The 24,430-nt window shown below is 48.3% G+C and overlaps 1 protein-coding gene across 2 annotated transcripts in view; it reads right to left on the bottom strand.

Annotated features, from left to right (window-relative positions):
- The window catches only part of Cables1 (Cdk5 and Abl enzyme substrate 1), a 99,104-nt gene that overhangs the window by 33,448 nt on the left and 41,226 nt on the right, over positions 1–24,430 (bottom strand). For both annotated transcript variants that reach the window (XM_051201997.1, XM_051201996.1), the window contains exons 2-3: positions 19,888–19,959; positions 14,630–14,722 (exon numbers count right to left, since the gene is read on the bottom strand). In XM_051201997.1, coding sequence (XP_051057954.1) covers positions 14,630–14,722; positions 19,888–19,959 — 165 coding nt within the window. The remainder of the gene's footprint in view (positions 1–14,629; positions 14,723–19,887; positions 19,960–24,430) is intronic.

Genomic DNA, 24,430 nt, shown 5'->3' on the forward strand with positions numbered 1-24,430 from the left:
CCTATTTACTTTTAAAATTTCCTTCAATGTTACGGTGTCACAAGCAGGGAAACAGCACTAAGGAGTGCATCAGGGTTTGGGGATCTTAACCTTGCTTTGAAGCTATGATGTTAAACTACTCACATTCCAGAAGAGGTCTGGTCTCTGGTGTGGCAAGCCAGACCACACTGCTGGCCCTGCCTCTCTAGTGGCAGTGGTACAGTATTTTCCCATGTGCCTTACCATGTCTACGTGCAGTGTCCCAACTATTTAAAAAGCCAGTTTTGTCCTGTGCCTTTACACGCTACGTCTTCAGCCTGTGATGTCCTGCTTGGGCACAGTTGCAAAACTCTGGAGAGTCTTCAAAACCTAACTGGGAAGTGAACCCTCCAGGGGAGTGGAGGGCATTGGTGGGAACAGGCTCCTTGTCACCTGTCTCCTCTTCTAGAGGGCAACACTCAGGGTTCAGCATCGAGCTGTTACTCTACCAGGCTGTTGCCAATGTGTCTGAGACGCAGTCTGGATGCAGAGAGGCACCCAGGCGCCCATCAAGAAGACCCAGGCCTTTTATCCATTGGCCCCACAGTGGTTCCTATGTGCAGAGGCAAAGGGCACCAAGGTGATGCTCCCAGCTTCTGATACAGCCTTGCCACTTTGTGTCTGTCTTCTGAACTTTGATTTCCCCGTCTAAGAGAAGGTGCTGAGTTGGCATGGAAGCACATACCTGCTTCCTCAGAACTTGGGAGGTAGAGGCATGAGGGTCAGGCATTCAAGCCTCAGCTACACAACAAAGCTGAGACCAATCTGGGCTACACCGGCTCCTGTCTGAAGAAACAGAAAATGAACGAGTGAATTAATGAATGAATGAACAAACGAATGAAACGAGGTAAATCTGGAAGAGAAAATGGGAAGCTGGAAAAGAAAGTGAGTTCCCAGTAGAAAAGTTCTTGGGACTTTGCCCAGCAGACACGGATAGATGTTAAATAGGAATCATTTTCAATGTAGACTGGCTTTTCGGGTGCGGCTGTCTTAGCAACATACTACTTGCATGTAGAACCTCTCCAGACCTCAGTGCTGCTAAGAGGAAGAAAGGCAATGCTGTGGACAGCTGAAGGGGCAAACACAGGGCCCAAATGGTGTGACACACTCACACAGAGATCCTTAGCTATCAAACCCGGATCCAACCAGGGCTAGGGGCAAGACTGTCCCACCCTGAGTCAAACACATCACACCAGAGACAACTTTCAGCATGGTGTGTCTATGTAAGCTCACACTGACACAACAATGGCTGAAACAATTGACTCTGCACCAGGAAGGATGAGCTAGTAAAGGACTTACTGAAGTGAGTGTGGCACCTGAGCAGGTGCGCAGCCCACAGATGTGAACCTGAGCCCTTCCGTGCTGGGAATTCACCTCTCTAACTTACTAGGAAGATCTGCCTTCAGGCGCTCAGCGTCCTGGGTACCAACAAGCCTGCTGTTCCCGGGGTGTTCCATAGTCACTTTCTGGTCCTGCCTGTGGGTCACCTTAAGAGTGCTGGATCACACCCCCACCATCAGAGCTGCTAGAGCCACAGAGGCTCCATATTCCACCCTGCTCGGCCTGGACCCTTTCTAGACACAGGATGGAGGTTCTCCCTATGCTCAGTCCCTGTCCCTCATTGTCACTCTTGCCATACCCCCAGTCACTCAACATCAGTGTCCCCGAGACACAGAGGAAAGAGGGTGCTGACCAAATCCAACCGCTTTACTATGGCTGCATTTTCCGCATCACCCAATACCAACGTGTTCCTCGTTCCCACACACCAAATTTGCTTGGACATCTTAAACGGGACGAGAAAATGAGAGGCTGTCAATGCCAAGTGCAATCCAAGCCTTCTCTGTAACATTTCCCCTACAGAGGTGCCCATCAGTGAATCGGCTGCATTGTTCTATGAACTGAGGGTGCACTCTTATGTTACTCTATTAGGTGAGCCAAGTTTAGCAACCAGGGACATGGACTGGGATTCCCAGCAATCCCCCTAGGGCAATTTCCTCCTTGGCCAGTCTAGAGAGGGGAGGGAGGTATGCAGGAGCCCTCCCCAGGCTAAACCTTCCCATGGATTCTGCTCTCAACAGGGGCCAGAAGAAGCAGCCACAGCAGAGACCTGCTTGGTAGTCATGACAACACTGCCAACATTTCCCCTGGAGCTCCGGGGAACATGTCTTCCATACTTCCCGAAGTAGATCTGGCCGCCAGCAGGGACTATAGTCCTCAGCCAGAACAGGCAGGCAGCAACAAGTACAAAATGAGACTTCTTACACAAGCAAGCGTGAGGCTTGTCCTGAAGAGAAGCAGGGACTCATGGGAACTTGTTGCTTGGCTCTGCTCTAAGGAGCCATCCGTCACAACGGAGTGCCTCAGAAGAAAACCCAATTTGTTTGCCTCCTTCGAGGGTGTCTGCTCTTTCTGGGGGAGTTAAGTCGGACACTGGTGGTCATGACTGGCATAAGACAACCACATACCATTTCCGATGCGCTTGCGACTGACCACGTCTGTGTCCCTGCCTTCAACCACAGATGCCCCTTTTTCACATGGCACACAAAAAGCTCACACTATCTTCCCCATCTGTGACATCTAACACTCAAGTCAAGATGTCCAGAAAGCATTCCATAAAAGATTATGACTTCAACAGTGGAATTAACCCCAGGGAGATGGGTCTGTGAGGAATCAAAGGTCACATTTCCATACAAATGTCTCCAGAGAAAAAACAAAACAGCTAAGGAAAAGACTCCAGGGGCTGTGGGCCAGGCTGCCTCTGGATACACAATGTCCTCTAAAGCCTTCAGGAGGTTCAGCGCATGCCCGGGAGCTCCGAGCGGGCCTGAGTTCCGTATCCACAGAGATCATGTCCATGCTCTTGGGAAAGTGTAGCCACTTGGAGGGGATCGCTTAACTTCTAAGCACAAATTCTCCATGGCCATCTTTTTTTTTTTTTTTTTTTTTTTTTTTAAGATTTATTTATTGTGTTTACAATGCTCTGCTTACATGTCTGCTTCAACACCAGAAGAGGGCACCAGACCGGATTACAGATGGCTGTGAGCCACCATGTGGTTGCTGGGAATTGAACTCAGGACCTTTGGAAGAGTAACCAGTGCTCTTAACCTCTGAGCCATCTCTCCAGCCCTCCATGGCCATCTTTTTCACGGAATTTGCTTTCAATCCCTCAGTTCAGTGTTGGTGCCCTTGTGTGTAACACTACTCAGGCCCTTATGTGTTGTTTGATGGCAAAAGCTATCTTCTTGTTCCATTCCCAGCCCTTGAGAAGTCTGCTGGTCTAGAGAAATCTCATCCTTATTCCGTAATAGCAGAGATATTCATTCCGTACGGATACTAAAAATGACCAAGCAATTTAATGGAGTAAGAAAACACTGTGGTGTCTACTAAGCACAGTCCAGGGCCCATAGCAAGTGCTGGACATGTGCAGAAACATGTTTTCCAAACTCACTCTTTGCATGCCTGGGAAGCGAGAGAAAATACTGGCGCTGGCGGTACCGAGGGCTGAAGTGTGACCTCTGCTGGAAGTAGGGACTTTCAGATACAACTGCGTTAGTGTGAGATGGTATAGGGAAGTGGGTCTCATGCCCAGGAAGTGGTGTCTTACGAGGAGTGACCTGTAGACACCTGCACATGCACAGACCAAGAGATCACGTGATCGTGAGCCAGAAATGGGGGTGATGCTGCAAGGGCCGAGGTTGCCCAGAACTGCTGCCACCTACTGATGATGATGGAGGGAAGGGGTAGCTCTCCCTAGAACCTTCTTCAGAGAACACAGTCCTGTACACCAAGCCTCCAGAAGTGACAGAAACTGACTGTGTTAGGTGCTTTGCAAGGCAGCCCAGGAAACGAATACAGCTGGCCTTTGGTTGTGTTCTTTCTGGCTGGGTCTATGCCCCTACCCCCATGGTAGGAGGTAAAGTGTGCAAAGGACAGCACAGCATCTGGGAACTCAGTCTCTTCCCAGCTCCACTTAGCCTGCCTTTCCCACAGCCTGCGTCCCCTCTCACAAAGCTCAATTAAAAGCCCTGAGAAGGACTTGGCCCCTTTTTCTTGTGCCCGAAGCTGGCAATTACATAATGAGTGTTGACTGAAAGCTGCCACAACAAGAAAATGTCCTCTTGTGTCCTATTTACACACTCGCTAGCCACGCCACTGGGGGGGGGGATGAGTTCCCTCCTTCACGTCACATACCCCCTCCCTACTGGATGGGCCACTGAGGACAAGGGCAAAGCAGACATCTGCAGGGACATTCCCACAAAGCGATCTGTTCCCTTCCATCCAGAAACGGGCTAGAGAGTGCTTCCATGTGGGGAGTCGGCAAGGAGGAGCCCTGAGAAAGGGTACAGGAACCCTGCCTGTGGTGTGCTCAGCTAGCCTGGTAAAAACATTCCTGGGTCAGGCTCTAGGGGAGTGTGGGATTCTAGCAGGTAAGAATAATGAACTTAAGACGGGAACTTAAGCAGCGATGGTGAGCTACAAGGATTTCAGGAAGGAGCACAGGGACTGACTTGGAAGACAGCTGGCCCGTGTTGAGTACGATGACTCGCTTGTGATCTGTGCTAAATATCTCAGGGATTCTGGTGGTGGAGGTGCCAGCATATCCCTCTATTTCTGCGCACTGCCACGTCCTTCACTCCTGATGCAACTCTACCATACCAGTTCCTTATTGCTGCTAGGGAGGTGAAGCTTATCTTGCCATCTTTGGAGTGGCAAGAGACTTCTGAGAAACAAGTTATAGGATCCTCCTCCCTCCTCATTCAACAGATTCTTTCTAAGCACACCTTCAATGTCAGCATTGCACGGAGGGCTGGGGAGCTGATGAATGATGTGGACGACAGCCCTACCCCCACGATTGGGAGGGAGACACAGAGGCAGGCATTCATTCTGTGATGGGCAAGCAGAGGGTACTGTTCAGACATCTGGGCTAGACTGAAGGTAGGCTGCCTGAGGAAGTGAGCCGATGGCGAGTGACAATCAACCCACAAAGGAAAGATCTGCTGGTTGAGGGAGTGGACGGATGGAGATGCGCAAGACACAGAGCTAAAAGAAGGCTTAGGGGCAGTCAGCATTGCTGCTGGCCTCCGCTACCTGACTCGCCAGCATTCTGCTTGCTGCCTGCACGACTGGCTGGAAGGTTCGCTCCCACCACTCCCACCAAGCTGGGCATACTAACACTCAGTTTCCTACACCCCAGACCTGTTTTCATCATCATGGTTTCTAGTTACACTTGTCCATTAAAGACTACAAAAACACTGGCACACACCTATGATCCCAGCACTTTAGAGGCTGGGGCAGGAGAATTATTGTGAGTTCAAAGCCAGGGGGTTTAAGGTTTAACATCAGGATTTCTCTCTCAGTCCTGGGGCCAGAGGTCTAAGTTCAAGGTGTGGAGAGGGCCATGTGGCCTCCGAAGATGAGAAGATAGGAGGTGACAGCCAGGCTTGCTCCAAACGCAGGGCTTCCTAAGGCAGAGGGTCCTCCCTGAACAGTGTGTTTCTTAAGGACCACTCCCACTGGATGCCACAGCAACCCATGATGACCTCAGTTTACCCAATTACACATGGCATGACTCCATTTCCAAACTAGCCCACATCCTAGGGTGTTAACATATGAATTAGGGGACCCACAAGCCCAGAACAGAGAAGTTTGCTGAAATGATGTCACAGAGGTTTGGCAGTCTCCTAGGGAGACCAGGCAGCTCCTCCAGGACAGAACTTGGAGCCACACTGAGCACTCGCCTGAAGCTGCTGGCCAGAAGTAATTATAGTTTATTTCTCTGTGCCATGTCATCACCTTTGGTTAGTACCAACGCCCAGCCTCCCCCAGCTCCAGACCACACTGGAAACGAGGAGAGGATGAACACTCACTCACACACACAATAAACGAACAACAAACTCAAACAGCAAAACCGCAAACTTCCGGTCCAAATGGAACTGGTTCCCAACCTAAGCCTGACTATCCTCTGGGACTTTCCTTGGGTCTTATAAATTTCTATCTGAAAACAGCAACAAGGACCTGCAGGCCATGAACTTTTCAGCAGCAAAGACAGGCAGGCAGGCAGGCAGGCAGGCAGGCAGACACACACACACACACACACACACACACACACACACACACACACACACACCAACCACAGGGAAGGCTGGTGTCATGGCTGTACTTTCTATAGACTGGTTTTGTTTGTGTTGGGACAGGGTCCTACTACATTGCCCAAGCTGTCCTCAAATGACCCTTCTCTGTCACCCTGGCAAATCACTGGGATTACAGGCATGCACCTCTGTGCCAACCCTCTGTCCTTGTTCAGGGACTTTTAAAGACCGCCTGGGTCTTTAAAGACCTCAGTCATGGAGGTGATGGGGTTACAGGTGTCCTTATCACACTCAAGAGGATCTCTATGCTTCCTCAAAACACCCTGTGTAAGCCTAGTGCATGTGGCGCTGATCTCGAGTACCGGCTGCACCCAGCTGTTCCTCTGCCCCGCCATTCTCTAGCACTGGAGTTGGTCACAGGGAAGAGCAGGCACTTACTGTCTTCCTGGACTGGGCTTTTGCTGACGGTGACTGGTAAACACCGACAGGGATGAAGGTGCCAACCAGAGGCTTCCCCACATAGCAGTGACCATGAGAGCTCATCTATCTAAAAGACAAAACTCTAGGGAGGGCAGAATAGAAGACACACGCCATCTCCACAGCAGAGGGGTTTGCTTCATCATCGGGGCCGCGCCCGCCTTCTTTTAAGGCTGTCAGGTGGCCTGTAGGTTTTGAAATGTGCCATTTCCTCTAGCTCATTCCCCCAGACTGTGTTAGTCTGAGGGGCTGGAGAGATCACAAGCCAGGTCTCCGAGTCCGTCTGACTCATGCTGCCCCCTCCCCTCCAAGAAGGAAAAAGCTACATTGTCATTTCAGCTCCTGGTCTCTTGTGCTATTATTTAAAATGCTCAAGTCTGCATATCTTTTCTTTTGTGAAATTTAGAGAGAAGACAATTGCTTCCTTCTCTATCCTCTGCCATGCTGAGTCCCTTTAAATCACTTTGAAAGTCCCTCTCGCAGGACATGGCAGCAGAGAGCATTTCTTGATCTGGTCACAAGGAAACAATTCTCAAAGCGGCCCCAGGAGGTGATGCTGGCAGGGCTTGTGGCAGCCACGCTGGGTAGGAGCAGGCATTCAAAGCCAGCCAGCTCGGGGCTCCAAACTGGTGTCTATGGAGGCCAGCAAGGACCAAGAGGCAAGGTCTCCTCCTTTCCAATAGGGCTTGCAGGTGAGAAGAGTCATGGCAGCCACTGTCTGCCTTCAGCATTCATGCTCACTCTGATGGCTCAGTTCACTCACACAGCAAGAACTCTCAAGCAGGCCCTGCATGGGTAGCCTTGCTCTGGTGACGCTCTGTGAGCGCCCGTCACTGTCCCAACAGATTCTATGCCTGATGACTGAGACTCTTGTTTAACCTTCTCCCATCAGGGCACAGTAAGATGCTCAGTGAAATCTGGAGCTAGCAGTGATTGACAGCTCCTCTTGGCAAACACTCTGGCCTGGGGTGTTCAGGTATTACAGCAGCTCGCCACCGCCCTTTCTCGACAAAGGGCCGTCTCTTCAAAGGGCTGGCACACACGTTTGTAAATGGCTTTTTACAATCTTGAGCTGTTTTTAAACTTTACATTGAAACGAATTCACTTTAATAAGGCCATATATAGCCACGCTTTAGTTTTGTGCACAAGTCACCCTAAGTGACCCACGATGTTTGTCCTTGGCTTCTGGTTGGCTTGAGCGACTGTACTCAAGGATGAGCCAATCGTATCCTCCCGCCTGGCTCAGCTCATCAAGGTTCCTGCGGTGACAGTTGTCTAAGTGGATGACACCCCCAGTTTCTCAGGGCTCAGCTCCTCTTGCCATTTCCTTTCTTACTCTATCAGAGGCTTTCCCGCAGCCCCTCAAGTGCACTCAAGTCATCTGTTCACTCTAAATGTTCCTGTTACTAGGGCTGGCCCGCTTACCTCCTCACACCCCTGCGCCAAGGTTTCCCATGGCCCTCAGCACACCCCCATCTTCTCTTGCTCACTACCCTGCTGCTTAAGCCTCTCCCTCTATCTTCTGCTTTGTATTCCATGCTTTATCGCTCGTGTCCCCAGCAATATCGGACTCCTAGGGGCAGGGCCATTGTTCTGTTTCCGAATGCACCCTATAAGACCCACACAAAGCAGACACCAGCAGGATGTGTTGAGTGGACTGCATGCATGCACCTCTGCATTCCATGCAGTCAATAAACTGCCAGCTAGAAAAAGGGAGGTGGAATCTCAATGCAATCACCTGACTGCCAATCACATTCCCTATATGGAAGGGAGTGGTGGGAGGTGGAAGGTTCCACACTGTAAGTCAGCATGTTATGGTGGAGTGTGGGAAAGATCTCCACTGGACCCTGTCTTTCTTAAATGTGTGTTCGTATGCACATGAACATGGAGTGCATATGCCAACAACAGAGGGTGTTGAGTGCCATCAGCACTCTTGGCCTTCTTCCCTTGAGACAGGGTGTCTCTGAACCAGAAGGCTACTATTTGATGGAGCTGGCCACCACTGGGATCTCCGCATGCCCCCAGCTCTGCCCCCAATGCTGGGAGTAGAGCTAAGAGCAACCATACATGAGCTCCACATGGGTCCTGGGGATTCTGACTCCAGTTCCCATGCTTATTATACAAGCATTCTTCCTTGCATCCTTAAAAATGATTAGCAATGGCGAAGGGTTGAGGGGAAGCTGGTGTGAGTGAAGCCATATCCAGAGTGGACTAAGGGCTCTGAGAAAGGAAACAGCTCCCACAGGCGTATCTGCTGCCCCGCACAGCGGCACATTCCAGGAAGCTGACTACCATGGGCCTGTTATAAGCTAGCATCTTACGACATGACGCTCATGTCAGTCACAATGTGACTGTCGGGACTGACTCTAACTGTGCACAAAAGCCATACATGTACCAGGGCTAGCTTTCCATCAGGGCAGGCTAATGTAGCCTGCACTATGCTTAAGTCAGTATTCTGTTCATCTTCAGGCCAAGAGTCTTTTCCTTGACTTCTCTTCTACGTCATAACTGATGGCCTGACTAAATTGCATCCTTTCTTGCTATGTTTAATCTCACTGAGCTGGTTCCAGCACTTCAGGTGACGAAGCAACTGTATCTTGGTTCCCATCAGTACCGTCAGACATCATCCACGCCAGTCCTCTGCAGGCTGAGTTACAGCCTACTCTGCCATCTTTGATCCACACGGCAGAGTCCATGCTCACCACACCCTACTCTACTGTAGTCCTCTTTGGCTAGGGGCACAGCTGGCAAACTTCAGCCAGTGTACATTGTCAGGCTCTAAACCCCCAGCCCGCCTCTCTCTTCCACCCATTAGGATCTGCTGTAATGAAGACCAGCCTTACGTTTTGCTGAAATCAAGAAATGTCTACAGCACTCTCCTAATTTACTAACCTAGTTATCCCATCAACGAGGAAATGAAGCTAATTGAACAAGACTTCTCAGTGAACTCATGTGGATAGCTAGCAACCTCCATAGACTCTTCTAAAACATACACACCATCTGTTCCTCATCTCTGTCAGCAAACAGCAGGAGGCCTGTTGGGCTGATAATTAAAATTTACCCTCTGCTACCACAGACTCCTTTTGACTTTAAGGCAGTGTTTTAAGGCTTAGAACTTGAAAAAAAAAAATTTCCACGGTGTACTGATGATCATTTCATATTGTTAATTCTTTCCATCCACAGCGTCCAGTCCCGAAGCGGCAACTCCACTTACAAGGCCTCTTCACTCGGTTTGCCCAATGTGTGTGAGCATCTACTTGTGGCAGGCACAACCCTTCGCTGCTTCTGTGCTTTCCAATTCCACTTGAAGAGGCTCTACGTAGGTCAGCGGCTGACCTTTGCTGACCCTTAACCCCGACAAGTACACTATCCCTTCCCTTCCCCTGAAAATGGTTTTACTGTCCCTATTGCCAGTGTTACTTTATCTTAGCAAAATATACATAAAGTGTAAAACACCGCATACGATGACTTGTTAGTGCAACTCGGGGTGACTGAGTGTTGTTACGACGTGCACACGTCCATTTTTACAGCTTTTCCATCACCCCAAACTCTATGCCCCCCCCCCCGACCCCTGTTAACCTCATCTGTCTCCTGTCTCTCTGAATTCACCACATATTACATATAAGTGTGCTTCTACAACATCTGACCTTTGTGCCTAGTTTCATCCGCTCAACACCACAGCTTTTCTTAAGGTTCATATTAGCTGACCGGGTGCCAGTGTGTCCCCTCCTGTGGCTAGACAGTGCCATTCTGTGTATAACCATGCCTGACTTCTGCTCTTTTCTCCAGGTCTCGGTTACCATGAAGAAAGCTGTCTGCACTAACGTCTGCACTAACGTCTATTTGGATCCTTCCTCTCAATTCCTGTAAGTATACACCTGCTGTCTATTACAAGTACTTGATGTTCTGCCATTTGAGCAGCTTCTATTTGTTTCCCAGGGCAACCAGACCTCTTCACAGTCCCACGTGCAATGCCAAGAGCCCCGGGTCCCTCCTCTTTCTCCTACTCTTCTTCCTCTTGGAGTGTGTGATGTGCGCACACACAGAGAAGCCAGAGGTTGTCTCTCTCTGTCACTCTCCACCTGATTTTTTTGAGACAGGGTCTCTCATTGAACCTGGAGCTCACTGAAATGGCGAGGCTGGCTGCAACTTTCTTCCAACTCTGCCATGACCAGCTGTGGTGTAGGGAATGGACTGTCAGTTCCCACATGCTCATGAGGAGGCATGCAGTCACATACATGTCCACATGCTCATGAGGAGGCATGCAGTCACATACATGTCCACATGCTCATGAGGAGGCACGCAGTCGCATACCTGGGCTTCAGCTCTGCCTCCTCCTTTTCAGTATTTGCTCTGTTAACTGGGACTTACTAGTGCATTCATTTCCTAGCAAGGTGGGTAACTTGGTGGCTTAAAGCAACAAAGTTACTGTCTTCCAATTCTAGAGTTAATCACTGACAATGGGTGTGAGGAGCCTGCAGGGCGGGTCTCCTCTGCAGGGCTGGTCTCCTCTGCAGGGCTGGTCTCCTCTGCAGGGCTGGTCTCCTCTGACCGCTGTGGGCAGAAAGAACTGCTTTCATGGTCATCAGATTCCCTCTTCCACCTTGAAGGACTTTGATTATAACGGCCATTACCTCTAACTTGAAGGTGAGCTCATTTGCAATCTCAAAGCCTCCTTATGATGTAGCTGTCCATGATCAACAAGTGTGAGGCAAGAAGGCAGACACCTCAGTTGAGAGACACTATTGTGACATAGTGTCTGTGCTCACAGGTGAGGGGAAGGAGCACACCTCAGTGCTGAGACCTTACTCTGTGTACTATAAACAAGAGAATGGTGCCATCCATCCATATATATATATATGGTCCAAGGGTTACTTTGGGGGTTATTTTGGAGTATTGGAAATGGAGCCCAGGGCCTCATACACATTAGGCAAGTGCTCTAGTACCAAGCTACAGCATCAGCCCTTGGTTTTGTGATAGGGACTCCCTACATAGCTCGAGTGGGCCTCGAACCTGTGACTGTCTTACCCTCCCTCCCAAATGCTGACATCACAGGCATCGCCACACTTGGACAGCCTATCGAAGTTCTTGGTTTTTGAGATGAGGTCTAGACTGGCCTAGAACTCAAAGAGATCCACCTGCTTCTGCCTCCTGGGTGTGGGGAGAAAAGATGTATGCTACCGTACCAGGCTACCTGTTGAGTTTGAGTCCATAAAACAAAGCGTATTCAGTGCTGCAAGCCTGGCCCCAGAGCACAGAGCACAAAGCCACCTCATGCTCCTGAGCATTAATCATTACCACTTCCTGACTTCTGCTACTTTATCCACTCCTTGGCAAGATAATCCTTGTCACCAGAGGCTACTTCGCAGTTTTGGGGAACCACTTTCTTTTCCTACTATAAAACCACAACAACCTCTTCTCCCAGGGCTGGAGCATAAGCCTGTCTCCTGTGTGAGACCTGGAGTAACGGGTCCCAATCCAGGCTGCTGGGGAGGGGAGGGGTCATGGCTTGCTCCCCCCTCAGGGGCTAGCCTGTGATCTGTGTTGGGGGATGGCCCTTTTAATTTTGCCCTGGTGCAGGAGGATGCTCAGCTGTTTTCCTCTGCACTCTCTTCCTCAAATGTGAATCCATCCGAATGGCACCCGAGTGCCGGATGCTTCTATTCCAGTTGCTTCCATCTACCTCACAGGTCAGCTACATTTGTCTATGTCACAGAGGGATGCTGTTCCTCTGTAGGGAACAGAGAGCCACGCCATCAGCAGACAATTTGATGCTACCGACTATGAGGCCAGCTCAGGCTTTATACGCGTGTGTGTGTGTGTGTGTGTGTGCACGCGCACGCTTTCTATCTCAAAATTATGTTTCAAACTTCATTTCTAGCCCAGAGTCTTGTGCCAGGGGCTAGAGTGTTCCCTGCTTGTTTTGTGAGATGCTAACTGTCTTCAATAATGGCCTCTATCATTCTGCCAGACATCTAGGGGGGTCAAGGGAGGCCCCCACAGCAGAATCTTCAGGGTAGATGAGCCAAGGGCCCCAGGTTTGCATTTAGACTGAGACACTAGGCTGTGGGCTTATGGGAAATCACCAGAAGGTATGGAGATTGTGCACAGCAGTAAGCAGGCATAGGCCAGAGCAGTGACCAATACTGCTCAGGTGGAAGCCTGTTGGGGTCCGGAGCCAAACATCATTCATACCCTACTCCTGAGGCCACCACACAGATCCCCCCAAAGCACATGACTAAGGTTCCTCTACCCAGGCACAGTAGGGCTGTGCCTGCAGCTCATCTGAGTGTCTGGGCACTTCCACAGGAGACTGCTGTGCTACCCACAGCCCCTCTTGCTTTCTGAAGGAAGGGCCAGCCCACATTCTCCCAGCCTCAATCCCCAAGCTCTGTTCCCTTCTCTTGCCTCAGAAATCCCATTTTCTTCCTGGCTTCCTTTCTAGTTTGGTTTTACACAGGGAAATCTACCCTTACTACTAAATCTCGGGGTGGAAGGTGAGCCTCACTGGCCCTCTGTGTGCTCAGCAGGTAGAGCACCTCCTACAGCCCGTGGTCCTTACAGCTCTGCTTTACCTTTACCTTTACCACCTGCCCCAGATCTTCAGGGAGGCGGTGTCCTTGACACCAGCTCATCGCTCACTATCAGAACGCCCCCATAGCCTCTCTGAACTGTAATTTACAGTAGGGTTCGGCATGGTGTGTGTGTGTGTGGGGGGGGCGGCTACTCTGTAACTTGAAATCCCATTCTATTGCTCCTCCATTAGCTACATCCTCTCACTGCCTAACCATGCCCGGGAGCCTTCTGATGGTGTGCCTGGATGGTCAGGATGGAACGTGGAATGCTTTTAACTGGGGTCATCTCTTTGGCTTTATCATTGATCTTATTTGGGAATTAAGAGACTTTTCTGCATTTGTGTTATAGTTAAAGAGATAAACCCAAAGATTTAAATAAAGACTAAAAATGGCACTGGAAACAGCCTCAAAAGCAAACAAAAACGGTGACTGAATGGATGTGGCACAATAATTTGAAGAAGACAGTGAGCATCAGAGCGAAGACGAAAATTTCGAGAGTATTGCAAAATGTGAACAGTGGCTGGAGAACTGAATGAGCCAATCCACACGAATCTACACAGGATATGAAGACCCCAACTGTGCTGCTCTGAAACCATCACAGTCGATATAAAATTATGTTCCTTGTTTGGAAAAGGCTCAAAACATAGGCATAAGCCTTAAGATGCTATTAGAAACTTATTCCTTAATGTTATTCCACAAGACGTATGTTCCCTGCCCTCAGAATAGCAGGGATGCTGGCTTTCAGGAACATCTCTAAGAGACATCTCAGCAATTTTGTTTTGTAAGAATTGAAGTGGTCTAGAGACCACGTGGTCTTCTAGAAATCCTATCAGATGAGGTGGGCGTGGCACCGGGACCCTGCTCGGAACAGCATGCCATCCCTAAGGGTCAGAGGGCATCTGTGGACAGCAGAGGTCTGATGGGTGAAGCATGCTGGCAGAATTCCAATCTATCCTCCCGAGAATTTTTGTGTTATGTTTGTATACTTTTCAACCACAATTTTTGTTTAATGAAGGGATAGAAAAAGCTTTCTGTTAAGATTGTCAGCAGGCCCAGAACCCAAGGAAAGATCTGACAGCTAAAGTTCAGATTCTGCCCTCCTGAAGAGTCACCTACACCACAGCTAAAGCCAAGCTCCGGCATAGATCTGGCAGCTTTTATTGATCAGCCCAGACAGTAACAGTGAACAATGAAAAGAAAACCAGCAAAGCAGAAAAAACAGAAAGAAAGTATTGTTTCTCTATTTAAAGTTTTCTATAAAAACATACTCATGTCCTGTAAGAATGCCAGCCAGTTGCTAGTCCAAGCCTCTCATCAGGCCCTTAGAAGTCTGATCTCCAGATGGAGATGTCTGGGGGATGTGGCACCTGCTCTGAACTCGAAGGGTTAACCCTGCTCGGCTCTAGTCACTAAAACCGTCCCCTCCCTCCCTGTGGCTGCCCTCCCACTGGCCTCCCTGCCCTGTGGTACCTGCCATTCCTGGTATCATGCTGTCGCATACTCTTGATAAAATGAATCTTCTTAAAGTTCTTTGGTCTGGGAGAACCTGAGAGTGTTCGACATCTGGAAAAAAAAAAAAAAAAAAAAAAAAAGAAAGAAAGAAAAAAAGAAAAAGAAAAAGTCATTTAAAAAACGCCACTGGTTGCCTACTGGACCACTGAGACATATCCACACAAAGGCAGGAAGGAAGGACCAGACAAATGGCTGAGTCACCCCGTATCAGGCAGGCGTGGGGAAACAGTGGGGACAATACAGCCAGCGGGAGCAAGGAAACTTAGAAAAACCTAACGACAGACAATTTCCTTGATAATACTGATAACATTTTATATGAGTCTGTGAAAAGCTAGCTAAAGAAAACTATTGTCCCCAGTTACAATAATGTAGCCTAAATGGGTTCCAAGGACATCCGCCCTCTTACCATCCTAAATCAACACAGGTAAAGGAAACAGAACACTGCAATTTTAGAAGATTTGAGGCCGGAGGGTTAACATGCAAAGTTCATTTTAAAAGCAAGCCTGAGTCGTTTCTCCTCTGGAATGGGAATTGGCCTGAACACTTTGGGCGGTGGCCCCAACTCCTGACTCCACCTGGGAACGCACAGCTTAAATCCCAATGAGAATTAAGACCTAGTAGTTGCTGTCTCCTTTTATTGCTTCAGAATACATTTTAATAAGTACTTATCTACTGAACCGAAGTGAGCTGATTGGAAAACAGAACCCCCCCCACCCCGAGAACGGGCAGCATTGGACAGCTGAGGAAGCTTACTTGTGGTCAGCGATTGTTGAAGTATTGTGGTAAGTCCTAACTCACAAACCACAGACACTAACTACTACCAAAGCTGAAAAATCCCACCACAGCGAGGCTACTTCTACTAAAAGCCTTCCCGGCTAGAGACCAAGAGCTGGCTCTTCCTATAAGATGTGCATACCCATAACCTCATATTTCCCAAACAGGCTCTGGAAAACCCAGGTCCCCAAAGCCCACCCTGAGCTCTGGGTGGCTACATCATGTGAAAACAGTCAACTCTGTCTCAAGGGAGGAGATGTCTCCCCAGGATGCACATGTGGGGACTGAACTGAGGAACAACAAGGGTTCTAGAACTACAGGACAACCTACTCTTTCCTCTTCCCCTAGGGAAAATCTCCAAGGCAGGACTGGCCTGGTTCATCCCTGTGTACCCTTCCAGCAGAGGCTGGCTTTTTTGGAAGGCCTTTCTTAGAGTACAGATCACAATATACTTTGTTTGTTTGGTTGGTTTTGTTTAAAAAAAAAAAAAAAAAAAAAAAAAAAAAAAAAACTCCAAGATATAACCTCACGTGAGTAAATCCCACCGAAGCGAGTCAAGAAAAGGCAAGCAATCGGTGGTTTTGTGGTTTTTACTAGGAAAAGTCCTTCTGTGGGCTGTGTGTCCAGAGGGGAGGCCCTATTTCCCATCACTGTCCATTATAGTGGGCTGAAGCTTCAGTAGAGGCATGGCCCTCCCAACCCCCAACCCTGAAATTACTGTGACCACGATTCATGACTGCTGGCATTACAAATCACTCAGGGCTCCCAACTAACTGTATTAGCAACACTTGCAATCCCCACTGCCGCTGATTACTGTGAAAACGAAATGAATATATACACTGTGTATCTGTGTTTCATAAACTGCCAAGTAACCCACTGGAACGAACACACTTATACACGGACTTGCACACACATCACATGCAAATTTCAAGTGTTATGCTATTAATAGGCTGTGAGCTGGGTGGGGGTAGACCTCCATATCCTCTAAACAGCAGCCCTTATTAAACGCTCAGAATTCACAGCTTTAGAAGGAATTTCTTTAGGAGCCTTGCAGAGCGCTGCCTGTGAAAATGCAGTACCGGGAATGGTGCTCACAGCTCCATCTAACTCTTTACAGACTTCATTCAGGCTTTCAGCTCTGGGGCTCGTGCGGACACAGCCTCTATTTGCCTTCTTGAGACCGCTTTCTGGAAACAAACTGCCTCCGTGCTGACCCCAGAATGACTGCTTAGGTCTACAAGCCACTCAAGGTTCCCACAGAAGGATCTAGAAACATGGCGTTGCTGGCGAGAAAAGAATCCCTAAAGCATAAATATCAAAGATGCTATGCCTCCAGGGCATTCTGGGTAGGGCCATAGGTTTAAGACTATCCTTGTTCCTCACACTGCCCCACCCACAAACCAGAGCTTTCTGTGCCAGCCAGTCTGAGAGAAAGGCTGAGAGCTAGATGGGAAGCTAGGTGGTGAGCTCACCGAGCCTGCAACCCGACAAGCTCTGGATCCTAGTGGGCATTGATGACAACAGAGGAGAATGACCCAGAGCTGCCCCCACCTCCAGTGCCTGCACACGGGGACCATGATTCTTTGGGCTGCTGTAGAGACTGGAGGGCAGCAAAAGGGCCACAGGTGTCATCTGGGTAAGGAGGTGGCTGCAATAATGACATCAACAGCCGTAGCTCTAACCCCATCTGCTAAGTCATCCTAAGAAAGCAAACAGGTGCTGGTGGCTGCCATGGCCTCAGGAGGTCAATCAAGGCTGCTCCAGGGACCTAGAAGAGACGTCCTAGGGTCGCGTTTTGGGGTCCCAGGTGATTGCCAGGCAGGTGGCAGACTCCTCGAAGTCCTCTCATTCTTGGAGCCCTGGGTGTGCACAGGAAGCTGACAAAGTGTAACAATAAAAGGCGCACCTCTGGGTGTCAGCACCCACGTAGGCCTCACTCCCCAGGCTACGTGCTGGGCTGCTTTGAAAAGCATTCAGACAAAGCACCAGGGGATGGAAGCCACTTAAAGCACCATTGGCAACAATTGCCAGGGAAACTGGAATCCTGGGCCGCAGTGGACAACAGGTTGGGCAAAGGCGGGATTCACAGAGCTGCCCGCATTAACGTGTAATACCTATTTAAAAGCATACGCGTGGAGGGATGCACAATTAAATCAGGAGAGAATGAAATCAAAAACTAATTCAGTAAGTTTAGCTCTTCCTTGTTAGCACTGACTAGAGGATACACTCAATTATGCTCAAGTTTTAACAGGCACCTTGGAAGCAGCTGTTTTACATGCTAACCTTGATTGAAAGCAAGCCTTCCTTCCACCCACTCAGTTTCCAGAACACCTCAGGGCCATTCCTGGTTCAGTTCCTATCAGAGACTGCAAAACAACTTCATAGGGCAGCCTATCCGGGCCCTCCCATTTTACAGATGGGAGAGCCGAGGCTTGTCTGATGGCAAGTGAGTCCTACATTTCCAACTAGCAGGCCTTCTCCTATATCACTTCATTTCCTAGGAGCAAGGCATTCCCAAGTAAATATGAACACCCTTTTTTTGTAGTCGCTACCCTTATTTGCTTATTTATTTATTTATTTATTTATGTACAAATTAATGGGGCACACACGTTCACACAGCACTTATGTGGACATCAAAAACAATCTACTACATGGGTCCCAGGGATCAAACTCTGGTCATCAGGACCGTTGGCAAGAGCCCTCACTCAGAGCATCACCCTGGCCCTGACAAGCTGCTTGTTTGTTTTGTTTTTAAAGTTCATTTGAAGAAATGAAGACTTCCAAAACTGCCTTGCTATCAGTCTACTTTTAGATATTTACACGATTTCCATTGAAATTCAGGACATATTCTGTAAGCACGACTTGGGAGAAGTCAGTTACTACAGAACAAGTGATTTTCACTCTTCTTCCATGCTGGGTAAATCTAAGAGGAGACCTCAGGGGTGTAGAGGGGCACCCAAGTCTCCCCCAGCCCTCTAATTTCCTGGGGACACAACAGCCCAGGCTTGAACCCTCATGGGGGCAATTTTTACCTCTTCCCTGAGTGGCTGGAATTGTTCTGCTAACGGCTGCCACCGGAAGCCCTGGGCATCGTCTCTCCTTGCTGGTCCCCTCTCTGCTGCAGGTGGGGGTGGGTAGGCTTGGGCACAGATGATTTTCTGCTCTCAGGCCAAAGCCACTTGTTGCCATCTGGGAGCATTGTTCTCCCTCCTCCATGCTCACCAATTACTTGAACCAAAGCCAGTTCCCTGCCTCGCATTTTAATGGTGCTGATGTGTGGTGCCTTCAGGGAAATGGCTTCTCCCAGACTGGAACACTGCCCCTCACAGAACATGTCCTTTGGGGCTTCTGGGAGCCCGGTAGGTTTCCAAAGACTTCAAAAGTAGAGACCCTGGCCTTCTGGCTGACGTTGGTGACCAGATTCACAGTCACCTGATACCTGCTTCCCACATTGGCGAGGGGCCCTCTCAGGACATCGCTCTGCCCTCCACAGTAACACTACCCTGGCTCCACGGGGGAGCTACATCCTGGAACGTGGCCAAGCAGATGGAAGACTAATGCAGGCTCAGGAAGCACTAATGCCAGTCCATGGGAGCTGCCATCTTCCCACAGGTCTTCTCGTCTGCCCTCTGTCCCTCAGTCCTCACGGTGAAGCCACACCTGTCTCCCTGGCCTTGGATATTTCCAAGGATGGAATCACACACTTTTCCCTTGCCAGCTTGGAGCTGCAGGGAGAAGGCAAGAAGACACAGCATGCGAGCATTTTCTCCTTCACAACAAAAGCCTGGCTGGACCTCTGCAAAGATGTGGGCCGGCAGAGAGGGCAGGATCTGGGGAGGGAAACCTGCCAGTCACAAGCAATTGCTGTCATCCCAAAAATGTGCCTTGCCAGCACTTTTGTAAACCGGTAGGAAAAATGGGATGGAATGCTTCCAAACCCAAGGGAGTACTTGCAACTATCTTCATCAGGTTGCCCCAGCAACCAGCTAGGGAGTGACGTCACCGGTCACCTCCTGAGGAGATCTGTTTGCTTCTCCTGCTGAGGGTGAAGCCTAACATCTTAAGCACTGTGTAATGCCAGAGTTAATATGACCCTGCTTCCATAAACGGCCACTTTTAAAATGCAAAGGGCCACTGCAGACAGCATGCCAAGGCCTTGGTGCCATCCTCAGCAACTGAGAGGGACACCGACCACAGAGGAACCACAAGGAAGACCAAAAAACAAAAAAACCATGAAATCTGCAGGCAGATTGGCCTGCTCCAGTCTATTAGTGGGTGTTCTAGTTTTCACATCTTCAGAGTTGAGGCTCCACTGTGAGAATTCTTTTCCCTGGGAGTCAAATGCTTAGTCTCAAAATTTAATCCAGAAGGTCAAAAACTAAAAGCACCCACGTACTGGCAGCTGTTACAAGGCATGAATACACGAAGCATGGAGAACTTACCTGCGGAGAGGGGCATTCTCCTCAATATCTTCCAGGGTCTCCAAAGATGATCTCTGGGAGATAAGGCGACGTCTAGAGAGACAAAAAGCCAGAGGTTAAAAGTGCACAGTAAAACTGATCAAACAACTGTGCAAATTTGCAGCTATCAGAAGAAAAATACCAGCATAACATCCCTCAGTACATCCAAAAACATCTGTCCTTGCCCCCACAGAGAAGTGTGGGGCCTCACCAAGGACACTTCTCTTCCCAACAGATGCTGACCGCTACAGAGAGTCACAACCATGGAGCCCAGTCCAGGGGACACAAAATCCCCTACATCCCAGCCCCGGGGACACTGTGGGGGAGGAAACAGAAAGAGGACCAGGGAGTTTGCTGAGCATGGGTCTCCTGGAGATGTGAGACGCCGCCCCCACAGAGTCTTAACATGGCCGCCCAAACATGAGCGGAACAGAGACAGCAATGGACATGTGACGGTGTGTGAGGGGTGGGTTGGGGAGCAGGAGGCCTCAACCCTACACAACGAGCTACACAGGCAACCAAGGAGTGCTGAGAGCATGAGAAATAGTCTTCCCCAGAGGGGAGCACACCAATAGGTTATCTACTACCAAGTACCCCTAAACACACACACACATGTTCTTATATAATACATAGATCTCATATGCTGTACAGATGGAGCAGATGATGTTTATGCATTTAGGAATGTATGTGTACACACACACACACACACTCACTCACACATGTGTGCACGCGCGCATGTAACAACAAATAATGAAAAAAGAGGCCAGGAATCAGAAAGAGCAGAGAGGACTATAGCGAGGACTCAGAGGGAGGAATGGGACGGGGAAACGATTTCATTCCTTTATGATCTCAAATAACAAAAGACATTTTAGGAAGGAGCGCTGGTGAGATGGCTCGGTCGGCCCTGAGGGTTCCATCTCCCGTGGGAGAATGGACTCCACAAGCCGCCATCTGACCGTCACATGTCCTTGGCGGCTCTTGTGCACCTGCCCCACACCCACATAATAATAACAATAAACAAAATGAAAACAAAACAGACTTAGTCAAAAGCTGTCTTTAAGAGGCCCTGCAGGGGGCGCCAGGCCCATTTCCCTCGCCTGCGTCTTGACCAGGCTCCTTGGTTAAAGGCCTCTTTGTGGTAATTATAGATGCATGTGACCTGCTTCAAGGTTCAATTGCCAAACTGAAAATTTGGCAATTTGTTTTTCATGAAAATTCATGACAAGAACAGTATGATGCCTCTTACAGTACTCAGGACCACCGAGGTACCATGAGCCTTCCTGAGCATCTGAACCCAAGAGATTGGTAGAGATTCAATTTTAAAAGCATATTTAATCATCTGTGTACCTATGTCTGTCCGACATGTATACATGGGCACACGCATGTGGAGACCAAAGGACAGCCTTGGGCGTTGTTCCTCTAAGGAACTACCCACTTTTTTTGCAGACAAGATGTCACTAGAACAACTCTTATAAAGGAAAACATTTAATTGAGGTGGTAGCATAGGAAACCTCAAAGCCTGCCTCCACAGTGACACACTTCCTCTAAAACGGCTACACCCGCTTTAACAAAGACCTGGCTCCTAGCAGTGCATTCCCTATAAGATTATGGGGCCAATTACATTCAAACTACCACCAAGGTATCTTACTAGGATGGAGGTTCATGGACTCAGCTATGCTGGCTGGCCAGTGGGCTCCAGGGAGCTTCCTGTCTCTGCCTCATGAGCACATGGATGCATGCCAGCCGACTTATCTGTTGACACTGGCACTGGGTATTGAACTCAGGTCCTCATACTTTCATGGCAAGAGGTTCACCACCTGAGCTCTCACCTCCCACCTCCCTTAAAACCCTCAAAAGCGGTCCCTGTCTCAGGAAGGCCATGCCACTTCCAGAGAACTAGAAACAAATAATTGAGGGCAGCCCTCAGAGGCCAGTGAGGAAGAATTCTCAGCATGATCAGGCAGAACAGGGACTTTTCTGGGTTGTTGAACTGCGCCTGCCCAAACCCCCACAGTCTAGCTTCTTTAGGTGGGCTGACATAAGACTGGTCCTTGGTAACTCGGAATATCTGGTGTGGACGCAGCAGGGAGAGCTGGCGGTGACTTTAAATAAGTCTGTGTGAACAACCACTGCAAAGCCAATGATTTTAGGTAGAAGAGCAGATGGGAACATTTGATACCATCTTTACCCTAAGAAGAAAATGGGACTAAATGGAAACACTGATTTCTTATAATGACATGCCACTCACCTTAATAAACAACCATGTTCTGGATTGCTCTAAAGAACAAAGGCAGATGCAGCTTAGATTTATTTGTTTATTGCTTTCTTTGGATGTGTATATATAATTTTGAACAGCTACCCCACAGCAAGTCTTTTATAGACAACCGAAACCATTTTTCAAGACCTATCTTAACATTTAATAATTATTCAAATCACTTTAAAAAAAGTGTACATCCAAATTTTTTTTTCTTTAACTGTAAACTGTTCTAATTTAGTTGTCTCAAATCACATTAGTTAATGTGTCGCCAACCACATTAACTAATTTCCTAACAGGACCACCACTGTCTTGGTGACATACAGGCCCCACAGCCTCCTCCAGTGGTTAACTTAACACTGAACTTACATCCACATAATATGGCCAGTTCAACAACAGTCATTGGCAGCTGTCAGAAATGCAGCCATCTTTACTTGGGAACCCAAGGTACAGAAGTTATGTTAGAGTTAGCCAATTTCCTGGGGAATGTACAAACACTAGCTCCAGGAGTTCAGCTTTTGGAAACTGCCACGACAGCATCCATCAGCTATGGCCCTGGGCATCTGCACCATTGGTTAAGATGAACTATCAAAATCCCAGTTAGTCCTAAGAAAGTGAGGCCCAGCCCCTTAAAGAACTGAGTCTGGCTAGTCCAAAGGACCATGCTGGGATTACATCAGACATCCGAGCCTACTGCATCTCTTAGCAGCAAATGTTCCCACCCCATCCACAAGGTTTCTAATTATGCAAACATCACCCTAAAACCGGTTTGAGACTGTTTTGCTCGAGACAACTCATGACTAGCTAGCTGTAATGGTGCACCTTCTTATTACACCCTGGCCAGAGTTTCAAATAGAACTACAGTCAAGCATTTTCTGCCACACAGTGACTTGCTACACATGTCACAGCCAGTTCTGTTGAGAAATTTGGTTGCTAAAAATTTTCTTCCTACAGGATCCCATGGAGCAATCATTGTCCCATTTCAGCAGGAAGTAACCTTAAGATAACAACGCCCCCTTTCCCAACCCTTGGAATTTGGGGATAATAGTCATCTTCTTTGGGATGGTTTTAGTTATTTAGGGTCGGGTATGGAAAGTGATGCTTACACTCGGGTTTATCTTTTAGATAGGAATAGGGTATGGTTGGGAAAGGTATGGTTTAGATGGGATATAGGTAGATTAGCCTATTTACTTGTGAATTATTGAGTAAGAGTGAGATAGTATTTTACAGCTTACATTGTTATATATTCTTATTTGTGGTAAGCTATGTAAAATTAAGTTTATATTTTGTTATATTGTGTGAAATCTTTCCACTTATGATATTTAATGCACATTTATTCTTGCCATATTCCATGTATGTATATTCAAGACATTTTGTATATTGATACAATTTGGGATATTTATCATGCTGCCCTTTACAGTTCTACCTCTTGTCTTGACATTTCTACTCTACCTCTATTTTAGGGATTTATATGTATGTATATGTATATAGTTATATTGTTTAGGTATTTGTTCCTGCTTTACTCAGAGAAGTTTCAATCAGTTCTTTAACTAAGTTCCTGAGTATTACAGGTTATCTTCACTCATGTTTCCTTTACCTATGAGATTAGTCAGACATAGATGCTTAATCTTCAATCACTTCATAGACATGCAGAACACGGCATTTAAATGTTTTAATATTAGTACTCGGTTGACATGAGACACTGTTGCTCCTGACAGCACTGTGCACTTTCCCGAAAATATGTTGGACACTGTTGTTGCTTCTGCTGGAGTTCATTCTCGCCTCAGCTAATGGCCTGTTGGGCAAAGAACTGCCCCCACCTTGACCACTGATTTGGACATGCAGTCCTATGTGTTTGCAAGAGACAAATATAGAAGACTGTCGGACCTTGCCAAGTCAGGGTAAGACAGCCTTTCTACCTCGCTGCTGTTGTTGTGGTCTGTCAAGTGCTCTAGGCCTTAGCCAAAACTGGGTGTACCAACATTGCTGTGAGACCTTGGGTGACTGTTCAGGTAGCTTGCTGTTTCTGTCCTCGCTGTACCTTTTGGAAGTTGCCCATCTGCACTTCCTGTCCACCCTAGTATCGTTATTTTCCTTCTCAGGTCTTGATGAGGTTGAAGACTAAACTATCACAACTATTATTCTCTCTTCCTAGTTAGATATATTAGGTACTAGACTTACGTTTTCCAGCTTAGGACAACTCTATTGTAAACTCGGTTATGCCTTCACCCTAGGACTAGATATGTAGGTCATTTTGTTCTCGATTTTCCT

This window comes from Phodopus roborovskii, unplaced genomic scaffold (assembly GCF_943737965.1).
Source record: "Phodopus roborovskii unplaced genomic scaffold, PHOROB, whole genome shotgun sequence".
NCBI lineage: Eukaryota > Metazoa > Chordata > Mammalia > Rodentia > Cricetidae > Phodopus > Phodopus roborovskii.